At 37.2% G+C, this 26,231-nt stretch overlaps 1 protein-coding gene across 1 annotated transcript in view; it reads right to left on the bottom strand.

Annotated features, from left to right (window-relative positions):
- The window catches only part of LOC117022078 (mucin-2-like), a 37,171-nt gene extending 16,145 nt beyond the window's left edge, over positions 1-21,026 (bottom strand). The window contains exons 1-4 of the mRNA XM_033105750.1: positions 20,885-21,026; positions 19,224-19,291; positions 14,525-15,214; positions 3,500-3,625 (exon numbers count right to left, since the gene is read on the bottom strand). Of these exons, the coding sequence (XP_032961641.1) occupies positions 3,500-3,625; positions 14,525-15,214; positions 19,224-19,277 (870 nt within the window). The 5' untranslated portion in view covers positions 19,278-19,291; positions 20,885-21,026. The remainder of the gene's footprint in view (positions 1-3,499; positions 3,626-14,524; positions 15,215-19,223; positions 19,292-20,884) is intronic.
- Between the last annotated feature and the right edge of the window lie 5,205 nt (positions 21,027-26,231).

Genomic DNA, 26,231 nt, shown 5'->3' with positions numbered 1-26,231 from the left:
CTGAAGAATGGCATTGCTTTGCATTTAGTTGTATATACTCACAAGTACCAGATTGTGGGTCTTGATAAGTATTAAGTTGTGAGAGCCTTAATTTGGGATGGGGAAGGGCTAGGTGCATTAAAATCAGCCAGAATAACTTTGAAGAGTATCCAAATAGTTAATATTTATATGAGTAAGATCATTAGCATTTGTAGTCCCGATCTCAAGAAGGACCCAATTCCAGAAGGTAACCAGCTGAAAAGATCAGAGTGCCCGTCTATGGCCAAGGTTCTGTTTGTGCTATTATCTTAATATTTTGTTTTGTGATCTCTAAATCATTTACTACCTGGCCAGAGGTATTGATATAAAAGCAGCAACTTTCCCTTAGTAGTGTGCAGGTTCCTCCTGTCTCAGTTGTCAAGATGTCTAGAGCCCATCGGTTTTGTAATACCATTTCAGCCAGTGAATTAATAGCTATTTTTTGATATTCCATAGTAGAAACAGTGGGCCTTCCAGGATTTTTGTATTAAAATTGAGATGTTATAGACAGACCTTTTTAGATCGGCTTTCCCAAGAAAACAATAAATCTCTATATGACCAATTCCTGAGTGACCTATTATGGGGTTATTGGTGCTTCAAATTCCAAAGCCAAGTGAGGTACCATAAATGTCTCTTTTAACCCTGGGCTTTTGAAATGCAGTGGAAAGGAAGGGGCCTAATTTAGGAATTTTAGCTGAAGTTCCCAGGGAAGTGAGGTTGTATGCCTCAAGCAACTCTCCAACTGCCATGCAAATGCCTCACCAGGATAAGGGGGGAGTCTGGTAAAGGTTGGAACCACAAAGGAAAAATAATTCAATACCCTTGGGAAAAACAGCAGTTAGTACCCCTAAAAGCAAAACCTTATTGTGGATGGTATTGAGGTCAAATATTTTAGGATCTAAGAGTCCGTTATTCAGCCGTGACTATTGGTGGACATGAAACTGTGAGCACATAACGGGTGATAGGAGGTCCCTAAAGGAGTCTGAGTGTTGTGAGTGTGATTGGAATTACATCTCAAATTTCAGTAAACTAGAGTTAGCAGGGTGGTCCTAAGGTTAGTAGACTTTGTATAGTTGAAGTGAGATGTCACACCATCCAGTTCCCGGGTCCAAGGAATTACTAAGAGGAGGTCTATTCCAAATATATTCTGAGTTATGTTGAGAAGAAAAATTTTAGTTTCCCACCAGGCAATGACATTAAGCGGCATATTACGCCATCTTAGGAAAACTTTGAAGGTGGTATATTCATACGCTGTCTCATTATTAACAGGGACTAGACTCCCTGAGGTAGTATTGTATTCAAGTGTGAAATTTCAATGTATATTAAGGTTGAGAAGCACCGAAAGAGGCCCAAAGCCATATAATTGCTGAAATAGAGGCGGCTTTGAAGGGCAGGACTGTACCTTCCCTACTGACTCAGGCCAATGACTAGTAGGGTCTGTAGGATTTTGATTGACCCATCCAAACTTGGGTCTAAACCCCAATTAATATGTGGCTATATATGTTGTGTACATGCACCCTGACATTTTTCCAGTCTGATTTAATAGAGTAACAAGAGTGAGGGGAATACAAATAAGCATAGGTTCATCCTCCATGTGGTTGAAAGGGGCGCAGACCCAAGAATTAGCCAATCCAGGCTTACTGGACAGCCATTCTGTGGCAGGCCTACATGGGTGAAATGTTGTTAGGACTGCCAGAAGCAAAAAATATAGAAGTAACAAAGTATAGTGTGCCATTAGTAAATAGGAAAACTAAAGTGAGAAGGGAGAAGATTTTATCAGGAAAAAGGAGGATACTTAACCCTAATGTTTACAGAGGAAGTGATGTACTCCTTTAGGAAGAGCACAAGAAAGCATAAAGAAATAGAATACTGAGACTATGCAAGCATATATCACAAACAGTAAAAAGTAAAACACATTGCTTAACACCAGAACAATAGTAAGTTAAAGAGTTTAGTATTAAATGGTTGGATTAATAGGGTAACCACAATAAAGGAGAGGCCTGGTCTGGACTCTTGGGAAGGACCAGTCTACTCTTGAGATGTCTGTGTGTTCACTTCTTGGCCAGGTGGTGTCTTGGTTGTACTGTTTCTTTTAAAAAACAATGTTAGATTAGTTAAGAGTTCACAAGTGTACTTAGGAGCCGAAAAGTCAGTGGTGGGCTTTCAGGCCCATCCGATGTTAGGACAGTAGGGTCTTCCTGTTTTTTCCCACCCGTGAAGTCCATGCTCTGTTTGGGAATTGTAAAGGGGGATACTGGCTAGAGATGGGTATTATTTTTGCTTGTGAAATATCTAAGGTTTAACTTCTTTTAACTTAAGAATGTGTAACTAGAAGGACTTCATAGGGTCCATTCTATGCATATTTCAGCTGTAGTTGATCTTCAGGGTATAGATTTTTCCAGGTGTTGAGGGGGACCCGTTCTCCTGGGCTCACACAATGTGAGGGAACATCATTGGAAACATTAACCAGCTAGAAGAATACTTATGTACGGCAGGTAACATAGCACCTAGAACGTGCACATATTTTATAGTATCTAATTCTTTTACAACATGATTATTTTAAAGGCTACAATAATATTTAGTGTACAGGAAGGGTCTCCCACATGATATTTCAAAAGGGCTCAATGGGAGCATGCTTCTGGGGGCTTCTCACCCTAAGCAGGGCAACTGGTAAGACCTTATTGCCATGTTAAATTGGTTTCTTGGCATATTTTGGCAGTTATCATTTTAAAGATATAATTCATCTTTTCAGTCTTTTCTGTAGAAGCATGTAACTCCCATTGTATTCTGAGGGACCCAGACACCTCTAGTGTTACCTTGGCTATGAAGGCTTCTCCACTGTCACCTTGAATCATAAGTTACAACTGAAAATGAAGGATAATTTCTTTTAGTATGCCTTTGTCACCTCAGAAGCCTTTTCTCTCCTGCATGGAAAAGCTTTGAACCATCCCATGAAGGTGTCCACAAATACCAGCAAATACTTATAATTTCCCATGGCGCTTGGCATAACAGTTAAGTCTATTTGTCAATCATCTTCTGGTTTTGTCCCTTGGGTTTGTTTGTCCCTTTTATTATTGGAGACGGCCTGGTTTTAGGATTGTTTTTGGCATAGATCAGGCAATTTTGTACTACTCTTTATAATCCTTTGCATTTGTGGAGTTTTTGATTCTGGATACCTGTTTTGCAGCCTCATCAGACAAATTATTTCCTTTAGCTATATAACTATCAGTCTTTTGGTGACCTGGGCAATGAACTATGTCTACTTCTTCCAGCATTATAATGGAGTCCAATAGAACCAGTATCTCATTGTGTTTAATTTCTTTTTTTCCTGATGTTAGTAGACTTCTCTCTTTCTATGTGGCTCTGTGAGTGTGTATGACAGAATAGGCATATTCAGAAGCAGTATAAATAGTTACCTTTTTCTTAGCTCCAAGGTGCAGGGCTCTTGTGAGTATTATGAATTCTTTCTGAGCAGACATACCTGAAGGGAGGGCTCTGCTTCTAGGACTTCCTGATGAGTTACTACTGCATACCTGGCCTTCTGAAGTCTCTGGTCCATGAAGCTTCTCCCAGCAGTAGACACTTCCATATCTGGATTTTCTAAAGGCTAATCAGTCAGGTCAGGTCTGCTTGAATAAACTTCTTGAATTATTTGTATACATTTGTGATCAGGCTCTCTAGTCATACTGGGGAGAAGATTGCTGGGTTTAGAGAGGATACTGCTTTCAGTTTTACATTCAAGTTGTCCAGTAGTATGGCCTGATATTTGTCTGGCCTCCCCAAAATAAGCCAACATTTACCCTTTGTTCAGGCGAGGTAGCACTCAATGTGGAGTGTATACAATGGTAGGCCAGCCCAGGGTAAAAATTTCAGCCTTCTGTAAAGTACCACAGGTTGCATCCACAGCCTGGAGGGAAACTGACCATCCTTGAGTTACGATGTCCAAATATTAGAAAAAGTAAGCTACTGGTCTTCTAATGGCACCTAATTTTGAGTTAGTACTCCAGGACTTATGCCCTGTCTTTCATCTACAAAATGATGAAATTGTTTTTTAATGTCCGGGAGGCCAAGTGCTGGGGCTATTAAAAATTTCTCCTTGATGATATGGAACACCTTATGGAATTCCACAGTCCAGCTTAATGGCTCATTGTCCTTTCCTATAAGAGCCTTCTATAGGGGTTTGTCTATGAGTCCAAAATTAGGAATCCACATATGACAAAACCTAGTCATTCTAAGAAATCCTTGAAATTGTCTTTCGGTGGTCAGTACAGCCATCCTAGCTAATGATTCTCTTCGATCCGGCAACAAGTTTCTTTGTCCTTTTGATAACTCAAATCCTAGGTATTTTCAGTTGATTGAGAAATTTGTGCCTTTCCCTCAGAGACTTTATGTCCCTGGTCTGCTAGAAAGTTTAAAGTTAGGGTTGTATTCTGGTCTGAAGCTTTTTAAGTTTTATTAGCAACTACTATGAAATCCACATATTGGAGGAAGACTTCCTCATGTAATTAGCAATCCCTTAAGTCCTTGGCTAGCACTTCTCAGAAGATGGTGGAGGTGGTCTTAAATCCTTGTGGGAGTACCGTCCAGCAATATTATTGTTATATATTTGTCTCTGGATCATTCCATTCAAAGGCAAACAGTTCCTGGGACTAAGGATTGTGGGGTATGCAGTAAAAGGCATCTTTTAAGTCCAGAATTGTGAACCAGTAAAAGTCTCCATTAAAGTTGTAAGCAAAGTATAAGGATCTGGCACTACTGAAAATATATCCTCTACAATTTGGTTAATGGCTCTCAATTCCTTTACAAAATGGTAATCTCCAGTCCCAAATTTTTGTACCAACAGGATGGGAGTGTTATATGGGGATTGATAAGGTAGAATTCATTGGCATTTAAGACAGGTTGTTATCCGAGGCTTTATGCTTTCCTTAGCATGTCTCTTTAAAGGGTATTGCTTTAAATTTGGAGTCTTGGTGCCTGGACAGAGATTCACTACTATTGAGGTAGCCATCTTGGCCCTTCCTGTATTCCTGTCAGCTTTAACATCCACTTTTACATTTTATAGAATATCTTAGGGGATTTCTGGTTGAGGCTTGTTTTTCAATTATAATAGTGCAGCTTGAAAGATGCAGGCTTGATCAGGGAGCACCTCAATATCTAGCTTTTTTGGTGAAAAACACACTTGGACATTTAATTCAGTTAATAAATCTTGACCCAATAAAGGAATAGGGCATTCAGGCATATACAGAAAACTGTGCTTCAGATATGTTTTTCCTATGTGACATTCGAGTGGCTGAAGGAATGGTTTGTGGGAGGTCTTCTCGGATATATCAGTAATAACCATGGTTTTAGGGGAGAGGGGACCTTGATTAGTGTTTAGGACAGAATATGTAGCTCCAGTCTCAATTAGAGAGTCTATGAGTCTCTTTCTCACAGCAGTTGTCACCTGGTGTTCCTTGCGGGAAATGTTGATAGAGCTAATAGAGGAGTCCCGGGTCCCATCATTACTGGTTGTCATCAACTCGTGGCATATGGTGGGTTGATGTATGGGAAGTCCCTTCCCTTATCTGTAGGGGGTGATTAGGATATTCCTGTCTCCAGTGAAACTCTTGTTTACAATATGCACATTGTTGGGTCCCTAAAGGTAAATGGCCCTTCCAGTCAGGTAGTGGGGGCCCAAAGGGTCTTACCCATTGGTTTCCTCTAGCAGGAACCTTACTGGGTCTTGATTGATCGCTGCTAAGGGCTGTAGTGAGTGGTGTGGCTTGTTGTCTCATGTCACGTTATTTCTGTTTTTTCCTAGACTTGGTCGTGGCTATTAAATACTTTAAAGGCAATCTCAACCATTTGAGAAGTTGGAATCCCCAACCCCCCTTCTACCCATTGTAACTATTTTCTTATGTTAGGAGCACTCTGACTGATGAAAGTCCTGTTAACTAGTGTCAAGTTTTCTGGGTCAATGTATGTTGTCTGTAGGTTTCAAAGTTTCTTTAAGGAGGAAGAGGGATTCTCCTTTAGTCCTTGCTGTCGCTCCCAGACCTTATTTAGACTCTTTTGTTTTGGGAACCCCCTTCTGCATTTCCATTATTAAACGTGCTTTGTAATGGCTTAATTTTGCTTGGCCTTTGGGATCATTGGTATTCCAGTCTGGCTCAAGCCTGGGTATATACCCTGTATAGCTGGAGCCCTGATTGGGTCATGAGGTTAATCAGGAAGCTTCTGGACCTCTTGACAGCCTTTTTTAGTACTAACCTTAGACGTGATGGTAAAGACTTGTAGGGACTTGTCTTAATGGGAATTGCCCTACATGGGGTGGAGTGTTCCCTGGACAAAACTGAGTACACTGACAGTTTATTTTGGGGGGTTGGTGGGTATTGCTTTCTGACTCTTAGGTAAAGAGGGGTACAATGCTGAGCCAGCAACTTCAGGGGGTGTATTATGTCCTTTCTGGTCATTTTCAGCTGCACTTATGGCATGATATAAATGCCAAAAGGCTAGATCGTCATCTGACTTTATTCTGAAAGGACAGGCTTTTTCTGCAGATTCTCCTTCTGAAGCATGATCTTATATCTCTTTTGTAAATTTTTATTTTGATATAAAAACATGAAGATTTTACATAGGGCATCATGTCTCATTTCTCCTCTTTTTTACATACAGGTGTAATTGTAAAATAGTGTTATAGTTCAAAGACCCATTCTTGGGCTAAATCTCCCGTGACTCCAACTGATATTGGGCCCTGGCAGTGTTTCAAAATAAAACCATTTTTATTTTCCTTTTCATAGGCTCATAACTAGACATTGACCAATTCTGAAAAATACATCCCAAGGGACTCTAGTCAGTTATACTGTTAACGTTCCCCATGATTTTAAGAGAATTTAGTTTAAGGTCACTGGGTCAATGACTTTTCACTTTCGGTCCAATTAATGTGGTGTTCCAGTATCTGAACTTGCCACAACGCTTCTGACCTTAAGTTTGATACCCTCAACAGGGGCAAACTGATGACTCAGACTCCTCTTGCACCGGATGCACTTTATCCACTCAAGGTGGGGAGGGCTGACCTTTGGTTGGTAATCAAGAAAGTGTTTGGTCAGTATGGTCAAAATGCAACAAACAGCTAACCTTAGTTAGGCTTGCCTGGCTGCAATTGGCAACTCCTTCAGGGTTTGCTGAAGACTGGCAAATTACAGAACCTTTAATCTAAAACAAAATGCACACAAAACAAGACCAACACACATACAACACAGTAGATTGCATACTCTTCTGGGCAAAATCTGGATTGGAACCCAAGGTTCGGGACGCTAACCTGATATTTGAGGACTTCAGTGGTTGTAAACTTTCCTCCCATTATCTCGCTAGGGTGGGACTTGAACACACTATCTTAGCCCTGGGACTTTAACCTAAGTCTCTGGCAGTGGAACTCAAACCCACAATCCTCAAGAAATTCTTACACAAGTTAGGCCCAAGTACAATTTAGGCCCAAGGTCACTCGCCCTATAGACATCTGAACCAGGAACTCTTTCTCTCAAAAGTAAAAGTGCAGCAGAGCCTGGAGCTTCCCTGTGGGGAAGCACAAACCCAGCAGCCAAGCCTCTAGACAAACAGGTCTAGGTGGCCATTCAGGGTCAGTTGTGAGGGCTCACACCCCACTGTGGGGCTGCAGTGCCTTGGGCAGACACTCACAAGACCGTGATCCCTGTATAGTTGGCCAAACTGTTACCAAGAAAGGGCTCACTGCTGGACACGCATAGGGAAAAGAAAAATCTGTGTATTGCTAAGTCGACCAGCAGGGATGCAGGAGATGAAGCTCAAATCTCTCTCCCTGACTAGGGGTTTTTGGGTTACATTTAAAGGAAGAAGTAGAGGGAAGTAATACATATTCTATAGAGTTACATTATTTAAGCATAATGAGATCTTAGGGTCAGATGCTGGGGGATCTCAACTTTTCAAGGGTCATACATTTGAATTTGGGGGTGGTGGTGTGTGTGTGTGTGAGTGTGTGTGTGTGTGTGTGTGTGTTAGAATGTAGTCTGCGGTGGATTTTGATCTGGTGACACTGAAAGGTAATTCTAGGGTCAATTTTTTTCTCTAGTGCACACGTCCGACTTTGATTTGCTATCTTGTTCCTGTTATCTGTGAAGAAAACAATTCAGTATCTCTTTAGAAAGAGGACGGGCCAGTTTAGACTGGTTCTGTGGTTGCAGGAGTACCTATAGAAGTTATGTATCTATGGAATTTCCAAATTGTGCCAATAGAATGATAGACTTCAAAATCATATTTAAAGTCTGTGTAAATAGTAGCAGTTTTGTGAATCCTGTTTTTCTTAGAGTTCTGTAAATTCTTACCGAGTTTAGTTTTAGACCCCTTCATAATCTTTATGGTATAGAAGTGAAGCAATCAATTATTAATTATTTCTTTAGTTATGACTAGCTACTAAACAAAAAGGGAGATGCACAAAACAATATATGTATCTCAGAATCTATCTATCTATCTATCTATCTATCTGTCTGTCTGTCTATCTATCTATCTATCTATCTATCTATCTATCTATCTATCTATCTATCTATCTATCTATCGATCTATCTATCTATCTATCGATCTATCAATCTATCTTGGAACTTACAATGTATTTAGAAAAGACTTCATGAAAATATATAAGAAAACATACTTGAAGACTAAATTATCTGACAGTATAAATGTTTCAGAGGAGGTGGGGAACAAAAATCCCTCTCTAGAGTTACAGGCTCAGTAGGCATATGAATGATCTGTCTTCCATATTATTGCAGTTTGCAGCTTTACCTAAATTTTGTTACTGCATAATATGCTCTTGTTCTTTTCATCCTATTAATTTCATATCCTCACTACCTACTATTTGATTGCTAAACCATTTCTTAGTCTCTCTTTTGTTAGTGCAGCACCCTTCTTCAAAATTTCTTGGTTACCAATTTCTCTGTTAGAGTATGCAAAGATGCAGGAAAAAATATATACAAAACAAAATAGTTCAGAACAACATAACTTCTTTCTCATATAACTCTGTATTAACATCATAGGTTGTCAGGGTTAAGTTTGGGGAGGCTTGTTAACACATAGTTGTTCAGAATACAAGGATGATGGCAACTCTGTTATCTTAGACAGGTATCCCTGGGATCAGTGTTACCACCTCAGGAAAGGGAAAGATCCTGGAGTAACACATAAGAAGGATTTATGGCTGGGTTTAGAAGTGACACATCACTCTCTGCTCTCATTCCATTGGCTGAAATTCAGGCACATGGCCACACCTAATTGCAAGGAAGGTTGGGAAGTATAGTTTAGTTGTATGTCCAGAAAGAAAAGGGACAAAGATTTTCCTCTGACACCTTATGGTTGCTGCTATAATCTGAATTCCTTCGATATTTAAACTCTTCTCCTCACTTTACAAATTTTCTACAAGTTTGATATTCCTTCAAAATGATTCTTTAGAATAAATATTTCCATAAAAGTCACTTTGATATATATTCATGGAGGATTTTCTGAGTATTTATGGATTCCTTAAGCCCACTATTTAGTGATATGGTTCTTTAATGGCAACTTGGGATTTGGGGGCACATAGGAGATATTCTGAAGCCCTGTTAATCTTGATGTTACTACATCCATATTGTTTGTAATTGGCATGATGGATGACATCACAGTAGAACATAACATTTGTAGAAAGGCACACTCAGAAGGCTGGCATTATGAAGTAAACATTACCTAGCAGACTTGTTAGTAAATGAAATAAGAAGTACCTAACGTACCTAACAGGAACCAAGGTAAGATTATTTTTCATCTTCGTGAGTAGACTTAGCAAGGTCCTGTTTATTTAGCTAAGATGAGGAATGGGTATATACATGGTGTCTTGTTTATGTTGTCATTTCATCATGGGTCAAGGTGTAATTTTATTTCAATTACAAAATAGTTGACATTTTTAATTTGCATATTTATAAAGATGTGATGTATACTTTTGCTCCGGGGCTGCTCACAATATAGAGTAGACTTAAAATAAAATAGACTTATTGTAGTAAGTGGCAGGGATGTTTAACCTGTCTAGACAGCATAGACTTGTGATCTCCCTCTACAGTTGACCTAGGAGTGGGAGCAGAGAAAGTAGACAGTGGGAATTGCTCATTACATAAAAGTCAAAATGGGAATGTTAGAAATTGTAAACACTGTGTAAAGATTACAGGTGTCAGTTGGATCTGCTTGAGTTTGAATCCTGGCTCTGACACTAATAAGATGCATGTCCTTAGCCAAGTTATTTTAGCTTTCTGAGCCTCATTTGAAGAAGAAAAATATTAGCACATGTATTGTAGAACAGTTTACATATATGTATATATTTAATCTATTCTATCTATCTATCTTTTGATATCTATATTTTACATGTTTTCAAGCATTGAATCAGTTTACAATACTTAGAAGTTGTTATTAAATGTTGTTGTCAATTTATTATCAACTCAAAATATTTACTGGTACCATGTAAAACTATATAATTTTTTTCAATATTAAGATCCAGGCAGAAAATGGAAATAAATGAGCTCCAAATGGTAATCATATATTAACAAATCAGGAAGACTTAAAAGAGCCTAGGGAGATTAAAGAGGGTATTTAATACAGGGAGGGGAAGGGAAATTTAGAAAGACAGAAAACTGGGCCAGAGAAGAGTGTTCTAGAGTACCACATTTGAGAAGAAAGAATTGTGTGGGATGTCTACATCTAAGGGAATGATTTGCTGGTGACTGGCTTAAGTGATGTGGGCAGGCCAAACCAAAGTGATGTGGTTGACAATTATAAAACTAGGAATCAACTGGAGTGAAAACAAGGGGACTAACATGCTTCAGGGTGTGACTGGGATGGAGCAGGGAGGAAGAAAATGGAATAGGGCCTAAAACTCTCTGAGGAAGCTGGGAACATGTTCTAGGGATTGATTTGTAGCTTAGGTGAGAAAATGGAAGTGATACATGACTGTTAATAGGAAGAATTATTAAATAAGAGCAGTAGTAGAAGGATCTGGATGTGGCTGAGGGGAGCAGACAAAATTTCCTGGAGACATGCAGCTTATAGTGAGTAGGATAAAGAGTAGTTTTTACAAGAAAGGCTATGTTTGCTGTTGTGAAGAAAAAGCCATATTTAGTTGATGATTCAACCCAAGACAGAAGGAGACTTGCTCATAATAGGGATTTTATTGACATGGTGGAATAGATAGATAGTGGTCTGATATCTGTTAAATCTATCACCTATTCCTTGTTTGCTGTCTTTCTTTTGTATTGGTCAGTGTTCTATTCAAGAGAAGAAACCATCCTTTCAAGTAGAAAGGAAGTCCATGTGGATAACCATGTGTTTACAAAGCAATGGAAAGAATAATTGAAGAAATGGAAGTTAAGGGGCTTCTATGGTCTGCTTGTATGGTTATAGTTGTGATTCAGAGAGTACAAAGCTGTTTTTGCTGCTACTACTGCAGATGAATTGTCTCACAGCTATGGGGCTGCTGTCAGCTGCCGCAAACACATCAGTCAGCTGCCTCAAACACATCTATCTGATCTTGTTTGCTAGTAGCCAAAGGAGCAAGAAAATGGCTTCTGCTCTACTTCTGCCTTCCAAATCTTACGTGAATGTATCCCACTGGTTGAATCCAGTCATAGTCAGAATACTAGCTGTGTCTTGAAAATACAGTTTTTCCTCTATCTGACATATAAGAACTTACATATAAATTATTGGGAATTAAAGACAAATGACAATAAAGCATATACATTCCTTTCATCTTTGTCTTTTGTGTTGTCATCCAGCTGAGATAATGTAGTCCACAACTATAATCCTTTCCTTGCATGTTCTCATAGATCATTTCATGCTCAGTACTTTGAAACCTTGATTAGACTTGATGCCACACTAAGAAACAAAATATAAAAAATAGGCCAAATAACTGGCTCAGCAAGGAATTCCTTAAAAGACAATGTAGTGGAACTTTCAGTGCTAATACACCTCTCCTCACATGCCTGAAAAAGTTTAAATGTCAGTTCTGGGTTCTGTGATCTGGTAGTCTCTTTATTCTACATTGGCAGTTGAAACCTCCAAAATTTGGGCGTGCCTCCATGAGAAAGAAGGGAAGTATGAAGAAGCCACAGTACTCACTCACCTTACATTTTCTTAATGTCTGCATATTGTTTTTTCTATTTGTTCACATTTTTGATAATACTCCAAAGTGAAAGTATGCTTAGCCAAGTCTGAGTTGTCATTATAAACCATTGTAAACTTTCACCAGCCTGTGTAGTACAGCTTAGCTCATAGACAACCACAATTCCTAGAGTGGCTCTATTTTTCCATCTATTTTTCTGTCATTCTTTCCTGGCAAAATTGGGAGCCTAAACTCAGTTCTTCTGTTTATTTTGCTCTTGTGTATATATCCTGCCTTTTCAGTATCTCTACTTTGTGTCTCTTCAAAATTTCTGGGAATATGACCTCAAAATTTCCATCTCCTAGTTATTTAATCCAACATTAATCTAGGTACTTCTGCAAAGGGACTTCTCAGATGTCATTAAATATAGAAATTTAAACAAAGAGATTATCCTGGATTATTTTGATAGGACTAATCTAATCACCTGAGTTCTTAAAAGTAGATAAATTTCTCTGTCTGGAGTTAGAGAGATGTGGCAGAAGAAGAGTCAGGCAGAAGAGGGGTGTAGGAGAGACGAATGAGCCTTGAAACATTCTTCCCTAGAGCCTACCAAAAGGAATGAAGCCCTGCAAATACCTTGATTTCAGCCTTGTGAGACTGTAAGCAGAGGAACTAGCTGAGCCATGCTAGTGTATGAATATTGTATCGTCTAACCCATAGAACCGTGAGATAATGCATTTGTGTTAAGATGCTAATTTTGTGGTAATACGTTATGGCAGTAATAAAAAATAGAACTGAACTTAAAGAGAGATCTCAAAACTTAACATATTTTTCTATATTTCACTACTTTTCCCTTTCTCCATTGATCCTACCCACTCCCTCTCAATTCTTGAAATAGCCTCTACTCTTGTTCTACTAACAGTGTAGTATTAATAGACCAGCCAGAGAGGTGAAGTTTGGAAAATGAATGTTTTATTCCCCTATTTGATGTTATTCCCCTATTTAGAGCTCCAGTGACCTCTGATACATTTAGAATAAAATTCAAATCCTAGGTTCTTTATGATTTGGTCTGTCTCCACCTTCTTGGTATCTCCTTTTACTCTCCTTCTTTCTCACTAAGAGTGAGCCACATTAACATTTTTCTGGTTCTCTTGCACAACAGAATTCATCACTGCTTCAGGCCTTTACATGCTTGATCCTTTCTGCCTTGAATACTCTTCCTCTAGATATTTTAAGATTTTGCTTTTTAACATTCTTCAAATATTTGCTTAAATGTCATTTCTTCAGAGGCTCTCCCTGATTATCTCAAAACAATCACCACCACTTTTTATCTCTTTACCCTTCCTTATTATTTTTCAAAGCAATCTCACTTCTTAAATTATATTTATGTGCATCTACTTTTTTGTCACACTAGAAGGTAAGCCCAATTAAGGCAGTGACTTTGACTGTCTTCATAACTGCTGATTGGTCAAATACTGGAACAACAGTCCCTCTGTCATCATAGATTCTCAACAAGTATTTATGGAATTAAATATAGTATTAAGTACATCTCAACACATTTGGACTCACTTTAGGTATCTTCAAGAAGTTTGGATTCATAAGTGTTTCACAATGTGGGTAGGTAACGATCCTGCAAGAAAAATGTGCTGCTGTACTTCAACAGTCTAAAACGTAAGAAAAATGTAGCTCTCATGACATAATGAGGCCATTTCTGAAATAGTCATAATAACTTTGATTAAAACCTTAACTCACAGTTGGAAGCAATGGAAACTTGGAAATCTCAGCCATCAGCCTCTTAATACGATATCTGAATCCATCATCTATCTCCTCCTAAGCTTTGACAATGATTTTTTGTATCAAATTCCAAGATTTGTGTTTCATATCTCACTCAGATATTTAGATTTCCTAGAAAGGCATTTCTGCTCTTGACACAGCTCCTATTAAAACCAATTTATGAGTAATGATCCGGTAGTCCTCAGGGAGTTTTCAGGGGACAAGTTGTGGGAGAACTTGATTGTAATACTGATTAACATGGTATTTCATGTTTTGTAATTGTAGGATGGGTTGTGGTGTTCAAAAGGGCATCCTGTTGCCTACTCTTCTAGCTTCATCACCCTACAAGTTCAGGTATCTCACTGCATTTTTCCCTAATTACATCTTTGGCCTCATGGTACAAGGCCAGGCTTCTGGCAGCACTAATCTTCATTTGGGTGGAATACTTGGGGACAAACTGGTGGTTCTCATGACAACTCTGGAGATTTCGTGTTGTTGCTCAACTCTTTATTTTTACTTTGTTTGCATAATATTTGTGTGGGTTGTTTCAGTTTCGTTCTAAGATTATTTCTCCCCAAAGCTCAGAGATTTTGCAATATCTCATCCTCATCCCACAATTGAAATGACTTTATCAAAAAAGCTCTTTTCAGTAGGAGCAGGGGTTGTATCTTGAGTAGTAGAAGCAGTGGTTGTATCTTGAGTAGTAGAAGCAGTAGTTGTGGGGCTGGTGGAGTCTGTTTTGGTGGTGGTGGGTTTTTTTGTGGTCGTAGTGGAGCTCGCTGTAGTAGCTTGTATTTGGGGTGCAGAGGTAAAGGAGGCAGGATAAAATGGAGGGTATTCAGGGAACAGTGGAGGTCCAGGTGGATAAGGTCTTGGTTGGAAAGGTGAATATGGATAACCTGGGCCATAAGGAGGAGGAGGAGGTGGTGGAATTATCCCTGGACCATAAGGGGGAGGAGGAGGTGGTGGAATTCTCCCTGGACCATAAGGGGGAGGAGGAGGTGGTGGAATTATCCCTGGACCATAAGGGGGAGGAGGAGGTGGTGGAATTCTCCCTGGACCATAAGGGGGAGGAGGAGGTGGTGGAATTCTCCCTGGACCATAAGGGGGAGGAGGAGGTGGTGGAATTCTCCCTGGACCATAAGGGGGAGGAGGTGGGGGTGGAATTCTCCCTGGACCATAAGGGGGAGGAGGTGGGGGTGGAACAAATCTTGGGTCCAAAGGTAAAGGCTCAGGAGGAAGAGGAGGCAGCAACAATGGGTTAGGTGGATATGGTCCCCTGTGGCCTCTCTGACTCTCAGCAGGCTGTGGGGAAAAAGAAATAAACAATTTTAAATTGAATTAAAGCACAAAAATGTATACTCTCTGTGGCAGGCAGAATTCTATGGTGTCTCCCAAGATTCCTGCTTTACATTGGCACAAAGTGGCCTGAAATTAAAATAGTTCTACAGTTCAGAGACAGAAGAAGACAGAGAGATTTGAAGCTGCTGCAAATGGTGTCCTATGGGCTTTGAAGCTAAGAGCCATGTTGTGGAAAGTGAATGATAGATGGGCAGTCAAATCTGGGAATGGCCCCTAGCTCACAGCCAGCAAGAAAGTAAGATCCTTAAATCCTGCAAACAAGGGATCCAATTCTGCCGAAAACCATGCAAGCTTGAAAGAGGATCCTGGGCTCCAGAAAAGAACACAGTCTTGGCAAAACTTTTTTAGCCTGGTGACCCTGAGCAGAGAATACAACCAAGCGAAAGCCAGAATTCTGACCAAAGAAACTGTGATATAATAAATGAATTTTTTTAAAGCTACTGATTTGTGGTAATTTGTTATGCAGCAAGAGAAAGCTGTTATATGTATCAAAGTAATGCAGTCTAAAAGTCCATATCAGAGCAAGGAAGAATTTCTCTTTTGCCCTCTGAATGCCTAGGCTCTCAATGAAAGCTGAGATAGTACTGAAAATAAAAGATTTTGGATAAAATCATATCCTTTCCTTGTAGTAGAGACTGTTATAGCAATCAATTCCAAATGGGGAAAATGTCTCTTTGTATCTCATTCAAGAGTTCAGGATTGTTCCAGGCTTTGAAAACTAATATTGTCAAACATGTTATTGAGCACCTATTTTGTGTAATACACTGAAGTAGGACCTGTAGGATACAAACATGCCTTCTGTGAGTCTGCAGACCAAGTAGATACAATACAAAATGATACAAAAATGGCCCAGCGGTGGCCCAGCGGGAGGCAGAATGATAGTCTCTGGAGTTTCTTGCCAGTCTTTGAAGTCTGTCTCTGCTACTTAGACATTGTGTGAATGTGGAATCCTTTTTGAGACTCTCTTTCCTCATCTGGAAAATGACGTTTGTAAGAGTACTGGTGTCCTAGGATCACTGTCAGATTTGTTGTAAAATATTATCTGTAAAGTGCTCATAGCACTGCTTAGCTCATCTTAGATATTATGTTAACATCTAATATAGTGGTTGCAATTTTTGGAAATACAATTTTCGGAAGTAAAATAGCTGAAAAATAGTGCAGGAAACAAATACATTAACGATTTGGAGTGATCAGTTTTGGATAGAGGAAAGATTAAGGATTGTCTCACTGGGAAGGTAGCCTTTGAAAGGAGGGGTAAGTAATACAAAACGCAGAGTGGGAAAGCACAAGTCCTACTCTCCTGAGGGACACAACTGCATTCCCGGCTTGCTGCTGGCCTCAGGCCCTTCGTCTGTTTGTTTGGTACTTGCCAATTTCAGACTGTTAGAATTCGCGTAAATTATCCCTCTCCTTGATTCCTACTTGCAGGTCCTTAACCGGTGGTGGCAGATGTCAAAAGCCCTGTTCCATGAGAAATTATGGTCCTTCAGCTCTGCCCTGTAATCCTCTCGAGAGCCTTAGATTTACTCCACTCCATTTCCTAGAAGACTAATTTTTCATGTTGTTGGCAATTTCATTAAAGTTCTCTATGTCTTCCTGAGCCCTCATCCACCTCACCAAAATGACTTTCTTCCTATTTCTCCAAAGTAATGCAAGAAATTAGAAATGAACTTCACTGATTTACTGGCCATACACCATAAAGTCATTGATATCTAGATATTTCCTTTTCCTTTATGAGTATTTTCTCAGGGCTCTGTCAATTTTCTCTTTTTCTTCCTGCACTTCCACACATGCCTTTTAACTGGCTTGTTTTCCTCAGAAAATAACTACTGGTATCACTTACGTTACATTTACCTTTTTAAACAAGGCCCACTTTCAATCATATGTTCCCTTCTTATCACCCTCTCTTCACCTCTTTCCTTTAGAGCAAAGCTCTCTGAAAGGGTAGTCTAGGTTTCCTGAGACTAATCCCACTTCTCATATCCTATTCACTCTTCAACCTGCCTTCTGACCCCATCATGACAGTAAAACTCTTTTCTTGGCATCACCAGTGAAACAAAAAAATGCCAAGGCAGTTCTGTAGAACGAGTTGTTATGTCTGCCCTCTCTAGCTAGTGATAGCTTATTGAATTATGGAGGGCATTCAACCCAAGGGCTGACAATCCAAAGGCTAGTCAAGGTTTTTGAAAAGTTCAGGACTTGATTTTTAATTGTCAAGAAAAGAAATCCTTAGTGTAGGAAAATATTTCACATCATTTTCATTGCTGAGACACAGAATTAGCTGAAAGTACCCTTTTTTCCTAAGGATATCCAGATAATGATCTAACACTTATATTTAATGAAAAAAAGTCTTCATTGACAGTCTGTTCATTTCCTATTCTCTTAACCCATTTACAGTGATTAGCTTCTTATTCACAACTAAAGAAAGGTGATGAACTTGGTAAAAATGATGAAAATACTATGTTAGAATGAAAAATTACTCTCTCAGTGGGTTATAATTAGAGCTAATTTTCTGCTTAACTTGATTTAGGAACAATCCAGCTAAGACATGGATACTTAGGATCTAAATTTATTTGTTTTGGGCTTAATAGTTGTCCCTTTGTCAGGCTTTTTTTGAGGATTAAAATAAGTCTGTAAAGCATTTAAAAATTACCAACAACAGAATGTACACTCAAAAGATGACTGGATCAATATTACTACTTACCCTACTCATATTATTAAGAAAAACGCTTATTTCCATCTAAACTATTATGCTACACTGCTTGTATTATTGGAACTCTCAAAATTTTTTTTTTTGCCAAAGGAATCATTGTCTAGATAATCAAAGTCAGAATCTTTAAAATAAAAAAAGTGTTCTTTTCTTATGTTCTCAGGGGAAATATTGAAAATCAGCATTAAGATCAGATAAATAAAACATAACATGACCTTTCAAACATGCCAATATGTTTTATTGGTTTATCAAAAATCATGTCACATCTACAATGCAATAATAATATTGCCAAGGTCAGACTGCTTGAGTGACCTATTTAATGGCCTGCTTTTATTCAAATTTCCAAGAGTAGATGGAAGAAGCACTATTTCATGTTTTAGAATGGTATAATTTAATGTAGCCTGCTCTGTGGAAGTCCTCATCTTCTGAAAAAAAAAAGCTTTCATCTTTTTCCACTTGGCATAATAGATTTTACAGTTCTTTGGTAGAAATTACTCTGGAATTAATCTCTTTTTCCTAACACTGGAATTAATCTATCCTTACCTTGAAATTTATCCCACTATTTAAAACACAAAAATGTGTGGCTTTTTTTATCCCTTGAAACTTTGAATATTTAGTAGCTTCTATGGTACTTAACCCTCTCCTTTATGCATGGTAAGTATTGATGTAAATGTTTATAGTTTTCCAAAAGTTGCCTGAATCCTTGGCAAATGCATATTCCTGGTTCCTGCTCTCAGACACTCATTCTGAGTTGAGGCTTGGCACACTATATTTTTAATAAGTGAGTCAGGCTATTCTGATGTAGATGATCCAGGAATCCTATGTTGAGAAAAACTATTGTATTTTAACTATCCTATTATATAGATGAGAGAATAGAGTCCCAATAAAACTAAATAATACATTCAAGGACATTCAAATAGTATCTTTAAGTATATTGGATAAAAACTTTGCAATACATTTCTTTACCTACTTGTGAAGTAGCTTATGCATGGGTACCCAATTTACACATGCCTGTGTAATGCAGTCTGACATAGATTTAAGTGGTCCAATATGGTAGCCAGTGAGCCATGTGTGCCCATTTAAATTAAATTAGATTTCCAACTTAAGTTCAAATTAAAGCACTAGAACAGTGTTTCAGCAATCATTGATAGCTACTGATATGTAAGGAAGGGTAACATTAATGCAAAAAATATGAACTAATTGTTGTGAGAAAAATACGCAGACGTGATTAATGAGACTTACCGAGAAACATGCTACAAGGGCCAAAAGGCCCAAGATTAAGCATATTGGTTTCATCCTTAGGGTTATCCCTGAAAATAAACACAATGGCTGATCAGTATTCCTTTTTTTTTGAAAGTGTCCCAACCATTGATATATAACATAGTGCAGAAATAGTATTGTAGCATTTTAAGAAATTTGCCTAATTTTGGACTCAGTATTAATATGGAGGAATTACTGTTAGGCTTATGACACTTAACTATGAAACGATGGAACTAGTTTTCACTTTTACTTATAAAATAACACTGGAGATAATGGCAAAGAGTTGTTCATAAAGTGTTTTTGAGATAGAAGCTTTTATGAGTAAGGTTTTTGCTTTTAGAAGCAACTACCATACCTAGTAGGCTGATTCTTTTTCTTTCCTTATTTTTTGAGATGTCCCAAGAAATGAAATTGAAAACATATGATCTAGTTATAACATTAATATCACAAATACAGATCTGTAGAAATCTGTACAGGAATGTAATCACTATTTAAAAATACCAAGATGTTCGGTCCAAATAAGTGTCTATTTTAGAGTACAGTTGATCCTTGAACAACACTGGTTTGAACTGTTGAGGGGCCACTAATTGTGGATTTTTTTCCCAGTAAATATGCTGTAAACCCACCATATCCCTGGGTTTTGCCTCCACAGAGTCAACTAGCTACAGACCGAAAACCATATTTTTGATCCTTCAGCTGGGAATCTACGGGTCCCGAGGGTGAACTATTAGCATTGCTCTACACCATTATATATAAGGGACTTGATCTGCAGATTTTGGTATCTGTGAGTTCCTGGAGCAGATACCAAGGGATGATTTGTGAGTCAAAAGTTATATTCAGATGTTCGACTGCAGGTGTTCAGTGCTCCCAACCCACACATTGTTCAAAGATCAACTGTTGTTTAAAGAAAGATAGTCATATGATGTATATATCCTAGTTCTAACAACATTCTGCTAAGTTATTTTATTCCATGATGAGTGGCTCGAAGTACTTCCAATAATCCACCTAATGTACATCAATGACCAAGATAGAGAAAAGAGAGATGACCAGAACTTGTACTCTTAATTGGCTTAAAATTTACAATATATTCCAAGTTCTGTGAAAGCAATGCATACATCTTTGTGGAGACTAGTTTTCTTATAGTCAACTCTACCCATGGGTTGAGTGTGTTGCCTAAACAATCCAGACCTTAAAAGAATCTTAGGGACAAATTGCACTGACTATTCACGTGCATGAATGTGCATATGGCTATTTTTTAAAATATCACATTTCCTATGACAGTTTAAAAGTTTAAAAAACCAAAGACAAAACTAATAATAAAAATACACTGTAGAACAATTGTCTCAGGCTACATCTGATAATTATGAAGCGAAAAAATGTTAACGTACATCACAGGGAAAAGTTGATTGTGTAATTGGATGGATTAATTTCCCAAGTGCCCAGCGTGAATGCTTTCCTCTGAGATATAGAATTTCACAAGATTTAATGCATTTTGTGGCTTACTGTATTTCATGTAAGACACGTATTATCCTTTTAAGTGAAAATCTTCTATGAAAAACCCATGAAAATGATATCTTTAAAAGTCTCAGAAAAACTTAGTATTCAAAGTATAAATTCTCCAGTTCATATTTCCACGTACCTACCTTTGTGAGGATCCTTTAAAGGACTGATTATTTTTCTGGTCAAAATGTCTCCTGCCAGTTACTTTTCAAAGATGACAAATGAAGGTGTGAAAGAACAAGAAATCTAAGCTCTTATATACGTTGCAATAGGTTTCTAGTATTAATAAGGGAAACACTAGTTGGAAGATATAAACTTCTGGATTGTTTTTTTTAAACAGAGACAGAAAAGTTGTCATTGCCAATTTGGCAATCGTTTTCTCCATGTTTTTTTTTTCTTTTTTTTCATTTATGAGGATCTTTGACCCATTCAATATTAGTGTCTCCTAAGGAAACATAACGTATGTGAATCATAATGTCCTTTTGTCTCCGTAAAATAATCTGGAGCTTGTGGCGCACCATTGCTCCTTTATTTTAAAGAAAAAGCTCAAGTTGTTCTATTTCAAGTAATTTTAATGGGTCATCTTTTGTTATGTTATTGTTACAATATTTCCTATTTTTGTCTCAAACTTAACTACATTATGTGGGAAATTAAAAAATCAAATTATTTTTATATTGAACTCTTACATAATATAGAGAGAACTTTTTAGGAAAAAAGCCTAGAATTAAAATTAGAAGTTGTTATTACATAAATATTGCTAAATGCCATACACAGTGTACCATGGCCAGTTATGTACAGAGTATCTCAAATATATAGCTTGATTATTTGAACCACTGTGCTATATCTTGTAGGTTTCACGTTTCTATTCTTTTTTCAGTTGAAGTAATAAAATTGTATTACTCTTTTATACTTGGGCATTTCTACATAACTGATCCTATGTATTATTTCTCCCATTTATGTAATTGGTTTAGTTGAATAAACGTTTTTGAAGGATGAGTGCTTGGATTTTAAGATTTTGATCTGAGTTTTAGAAATAACAAGAAAGAAAAATCTAGTGGTGAAAGGGGGAAGGTCAGAAGATTCATGCAGTTTCTCAGTCTCTATTATATTTGAATTCTCTGTCTGTGATAGTTTCAAGATAGATTATTTAAAACATACTTAAATAGACATTTTTTAGGAAGTTTTCTTTTGCCAATGCAGAACTAAATCTAGTTTGAGATTGTATTTTAAAAGACACAAGCTGTTTGCTATAATTGGCTTGAGAAATTGCATTAAACAAAAATGTGATGATTGAAAGTTTTTGCTTATGGAGAAATTATGTGGATACATTTTTACTTTCAAGTGGATATCTATGGCAAAGTCACTGCTTTATATTTTTGATAAACCCAGGCTTTGAGAATTTTCCTATTCTGGATGATTCTATAATCTCTAGTTTTTACAAATTACTATATAATAATAATAGCTATTAATTAAAAAGCCTTTACCATATACCACATGGCAAGATGAAATAAGTTCTACTGTAATCTGTTTTACACAAAGATCCTAATGAACCTAAGTCTCTCACTTCAAGACCTCAATACTGAACTAACCAGTACTCCACGTTGCCTCTCAAAACTAAATAACCTTCATAAATTTAACAAACATTTGTTATAGTATTCTGCAGAGATTAATCAAGTCAATTTACTCGTATAGTCAAGGCATTTTATTCAAAGTCTAATACCAATATTTATTTGCTGAGTGATATATGACAAGCTATTTTGACTCATTGTGCCTCAATATCTTCATTGAAAAACGCGGACATTTATAATTTCCATGTCATGGAGTTTAGTTATTCTGTCGTTCATTCATTCACTCATTCAACATTTATTTAATGCTTCCTGGGTGTCAGACGTGGTGCTAGTTGTCAAACTCACAAGATATTTAAATGTTTGGTAATTTAAAAATCTTTCGGGAGTCATAGATGGTGTGGGAACAAAAAAGCTACATTTTGAGAGTTGATCTTAGTTTTAAATTACTGTACTTAATTTCATTTGCCATGTCACAATTTCATTGCCTTAAAAAAATTCTAATGACATAATCAAGTGTAATAAACCATGTTATTGGTTTGCTAACCTTAGTCCCTAATCAGTTACTAAAAAATTACATGTCCACACAGTGAAGATGATTCTATTTCTACGTAAATATGGAAAGTTAAAAAATCCACTTTTTTCTCTGACAATTAATTCAGGTTGTCAAAAGAAGAGTATTTCTTCTTTCTTGTTTTGACGCCAACATATTTATCAACCAAGTGTTTTAAATCCAGGTATGATGTACATTGGATCCAGGTATGTGATGGATCATTGGCTTTGAAGACTTAGGATAAACATTGGCAAAACTGAAAGGTAATTTCTGAATGGCTTGTGACCAACAAAGGATTAGAGCAACATAAGCCAATGGAAGCACATGTCTGTTAAGAAAGAAACAGTCACTCAAGTTAATTTTTAATTAATTCATGGCTTTAAGAGATCCTGATTGAATACTTCCTAGAATAGTAACTAAATGAGCTCATGTCTTTGGTCAGAGGAAGTTCAAGATAACAGTAGAGTCACACTATTGTTAGTGCAGAGACTTATGTGACAGATGAAAAACATTTTGTGATATAACAGAATTAAACTCAGTCGTGCAGCAAGATATTTCAAGTTTGCTGCACTATTCTAAAATAGTAATAACTATGTTACTTTGGACCTACGGAAAGCATATGAATGTGTGTCTTTTAGATTATATAGAAATAGATGATTTGTTTCTGGGTTAATGACACTTTAAATATGTATCATGCTTTTGAATTTACAGATTGCTTTTAAAATTTTATGTGGAAATATTTGTTGTGTGGGGTTAGTCAGTGATGCCATTAGGCACTGAAAGAAAATGTATTCTATTGGACTGAAGGAATCTAGTGAGATGACGTGGGCATAATACTAAGGCTTGCAGATTGAAGAAAAGCTGTAGCTCTGATTTATACAGCATGGATGCTGCTGGAGATCCAGACCCAAAACTTTGATAGACTTTCTGGAAGTTGGCTACAATTTTTTCCTCAACTTTCTGCGTAGATAAAGTTAAAAGGGAAATATAATTAGATAAAAAGAATTAACAATGTCCATAAAACAAAATCACAGTAAATGCTTAAGACAACTACCTGTCTTCTACTTAGTACTATGAGAAATTTTCTCATTTGTTTTCAACTGGGAAGTACATTATTCTGTAGTAAGTATGAAAATGATCTTCACAGTATAACCCGAATCTCTCCAATCTGTGAATGTAAATAAGTGTACAATGCCTTTTAATCAGGACTTTGTTTGGTTGATAATTCTCATATAACCAAACAAATTTAGTTTTTTGTTTTTCTATTTTTCCCCCCCAAAATCTCTCTTGGGGAATATTCTGGCTTTATATTATTATTGAAAATATATTTCCTTTGTCATAATTTAACATTATTTTTTAAAAATCTGGTTGTATACAAAATTTCTCTGTAAACAAAATCCAATACTTTAAAAAGAAATTCCCCCAAATGTAGCATATTTGTTAGTTGGTAAATCATGTTATATTTATTTTCTCATTTAATATGCAAAACAACTCTAAGACCTAGTCAGGAAGAAATTAACATTCCAGTTTTTTAAATGAAAAAAGAGCTGAGAGAGTCAGTACTAAGACCATATTAGGCTTGTTTAATAAGGTTTATTTCTAAAAAAATTATTCGTAATTTATTGGTAAGAATTTGTTACTTAAAAAATAAGGAACGACTCAAAGAAATAAAGTCTATTAAATCTAGTACAAATGTCTTAAATAAGAACTTTATATTTTGGGAGACAGTGGTGTATTGTTCTCCAAAATGGAAATCAAAAGACTTCAGTTCCAGAACTGACCTTGAGATCTATGAACAGTACAACTTTGGGAGAAAGTTCGTTAACCTCTCAGGACTTTATTTTCTTCCTGTGTAAAATGATAAACTTAAATTGAATAGCTCCCTTTTGTCCCCATTACAGGCAGATTTAGGGACCAACAGATTATATATTAATAATTTTGGGAACCTCCTATAAGAAAAAGAATACAAAATTATAATTACCAACTTCCTGCAGTATTGATTGTTGATAGCAACAATAGAGAAGGGAAGGAAGAGGAATGGCTAAATGTCACAGGCTTCGTTGAAGTGAGAATTGTGTTTTTAGAACACTGAAAGAGTAATGTTCTCTGTGCTAGTTAGCTTTACTGCAGTACCAACATCAACAACAACAACAAACATCTCAGTGACTAATAAAACAAACATATTTGTCTCATGTTGGCAATTGTTGACAGCCTGTTTCTGCAGTTCCGTCATGTGTTTTCTTTTTCCAGGACCCAGGTTGAAGATAGAGTCTCTATTTAGGACATGCAGCTCTTGTAGTATAAAGTAAAACGAGAGCAGGAGTGATGGGACTCCTGCTTTCTAGTTGCCTATGGTGATGAGCTCTCATTTCAATGCCAAAGCAAATTAGGGTGCCACTTTGTCAATGAGTTAGGGACATACGCTCTACAGGGAACGCAGGATGCCCTGCAAGACATATGGCAATGACTAGAAATCTAAAATCCTCTTTTTATAAAAGAGGTGGAAGTAAGTGATTGGAAACATTAGTACCATCTACCACAACTGGGAAACAGCAGCCAAGAGGATGACAAGTCAGCTTCGTGTCCCTGAGATTGAGGGTTGAGGAAGAATCAATAGCTTTCACTGAGCGAATCATTTATTTCTTGTCAAGAGGCAATCTGCTGTGAAAGTCTAATTCTTTCTGCTCTCTGAGATGCAGTTTTTTTGTTATAATTATCATCTTTTTATAATTAAACATTCATTTTCTTATTTTCAACTGTAGTAACTCCTAAAACTAGAGTATGCTCTTGATTGCATTACCTCTTCAAGCCATCAGCCTAGCTCTTTTTGATCTCTTTAATAGAAAGCCTTTTTTGCTGCTTACCCTCACCCCTTACCGTTTTTATAATTTGGAGAATGCTGAGACTCTTATTTCCAAACATTTTATTATTCTCGTGCTTCTTGTTCTCATTTTCTTATTTTTCCTTTTCTCTCTCTCTTTTTAAAAGTTGTTTGTTATTTGTTTTTTTAACATTCTTAAACCTTTTTCTCCTCTTGACTTTTAAAAGTTCCTTAGTTTTCTCACAACTGATTGCTCCTTTTCTATTTGCCTTCCTTGCGCTTCTTTCTTCTGGTCTGAGTTTGGGTTTCCCCCATGATATATCTATTTTTATCACTCTTCCTTCTCCTTCTGCTTTTCTCCTTTAAGTTCTGCTCACCCCTTTTTCTCTTCTATTCCTCCCCCTTTTCCTCTTCCCTCTTTCTCTTTTTTTTACTATGCAATAGTAAATATATAGGAGAACTTGTGTTTTGAGGAGAAATGTGCTCTAAACCATTGCTAATGATAAAGACAACATGAATTACATTAATGTGATGTCTACACAGTCCTAGCT

This window comes from Rhinolophus ferrumequinum, chromosome 5 (assembly GCF_004115265.2).
Source record: "Rhinolophus ferrumequinum isolate MPI-CBG mRhiFer1 chromosome 5, mRhiFer1_v1.p, whole genome shotgun sequence".
Taxonomy (NCBI): Eukaryota; Metazoa; Chordata; class Mammalia; order Chiroptera; family Rhinolophidae; genus Rhinolophus; species Rhinolophus ferrumequinum.
Note: the sequence above shows the minus strand (reverse complement) of the source record. Positions and strands in the feature narration are given on the sequence as shown.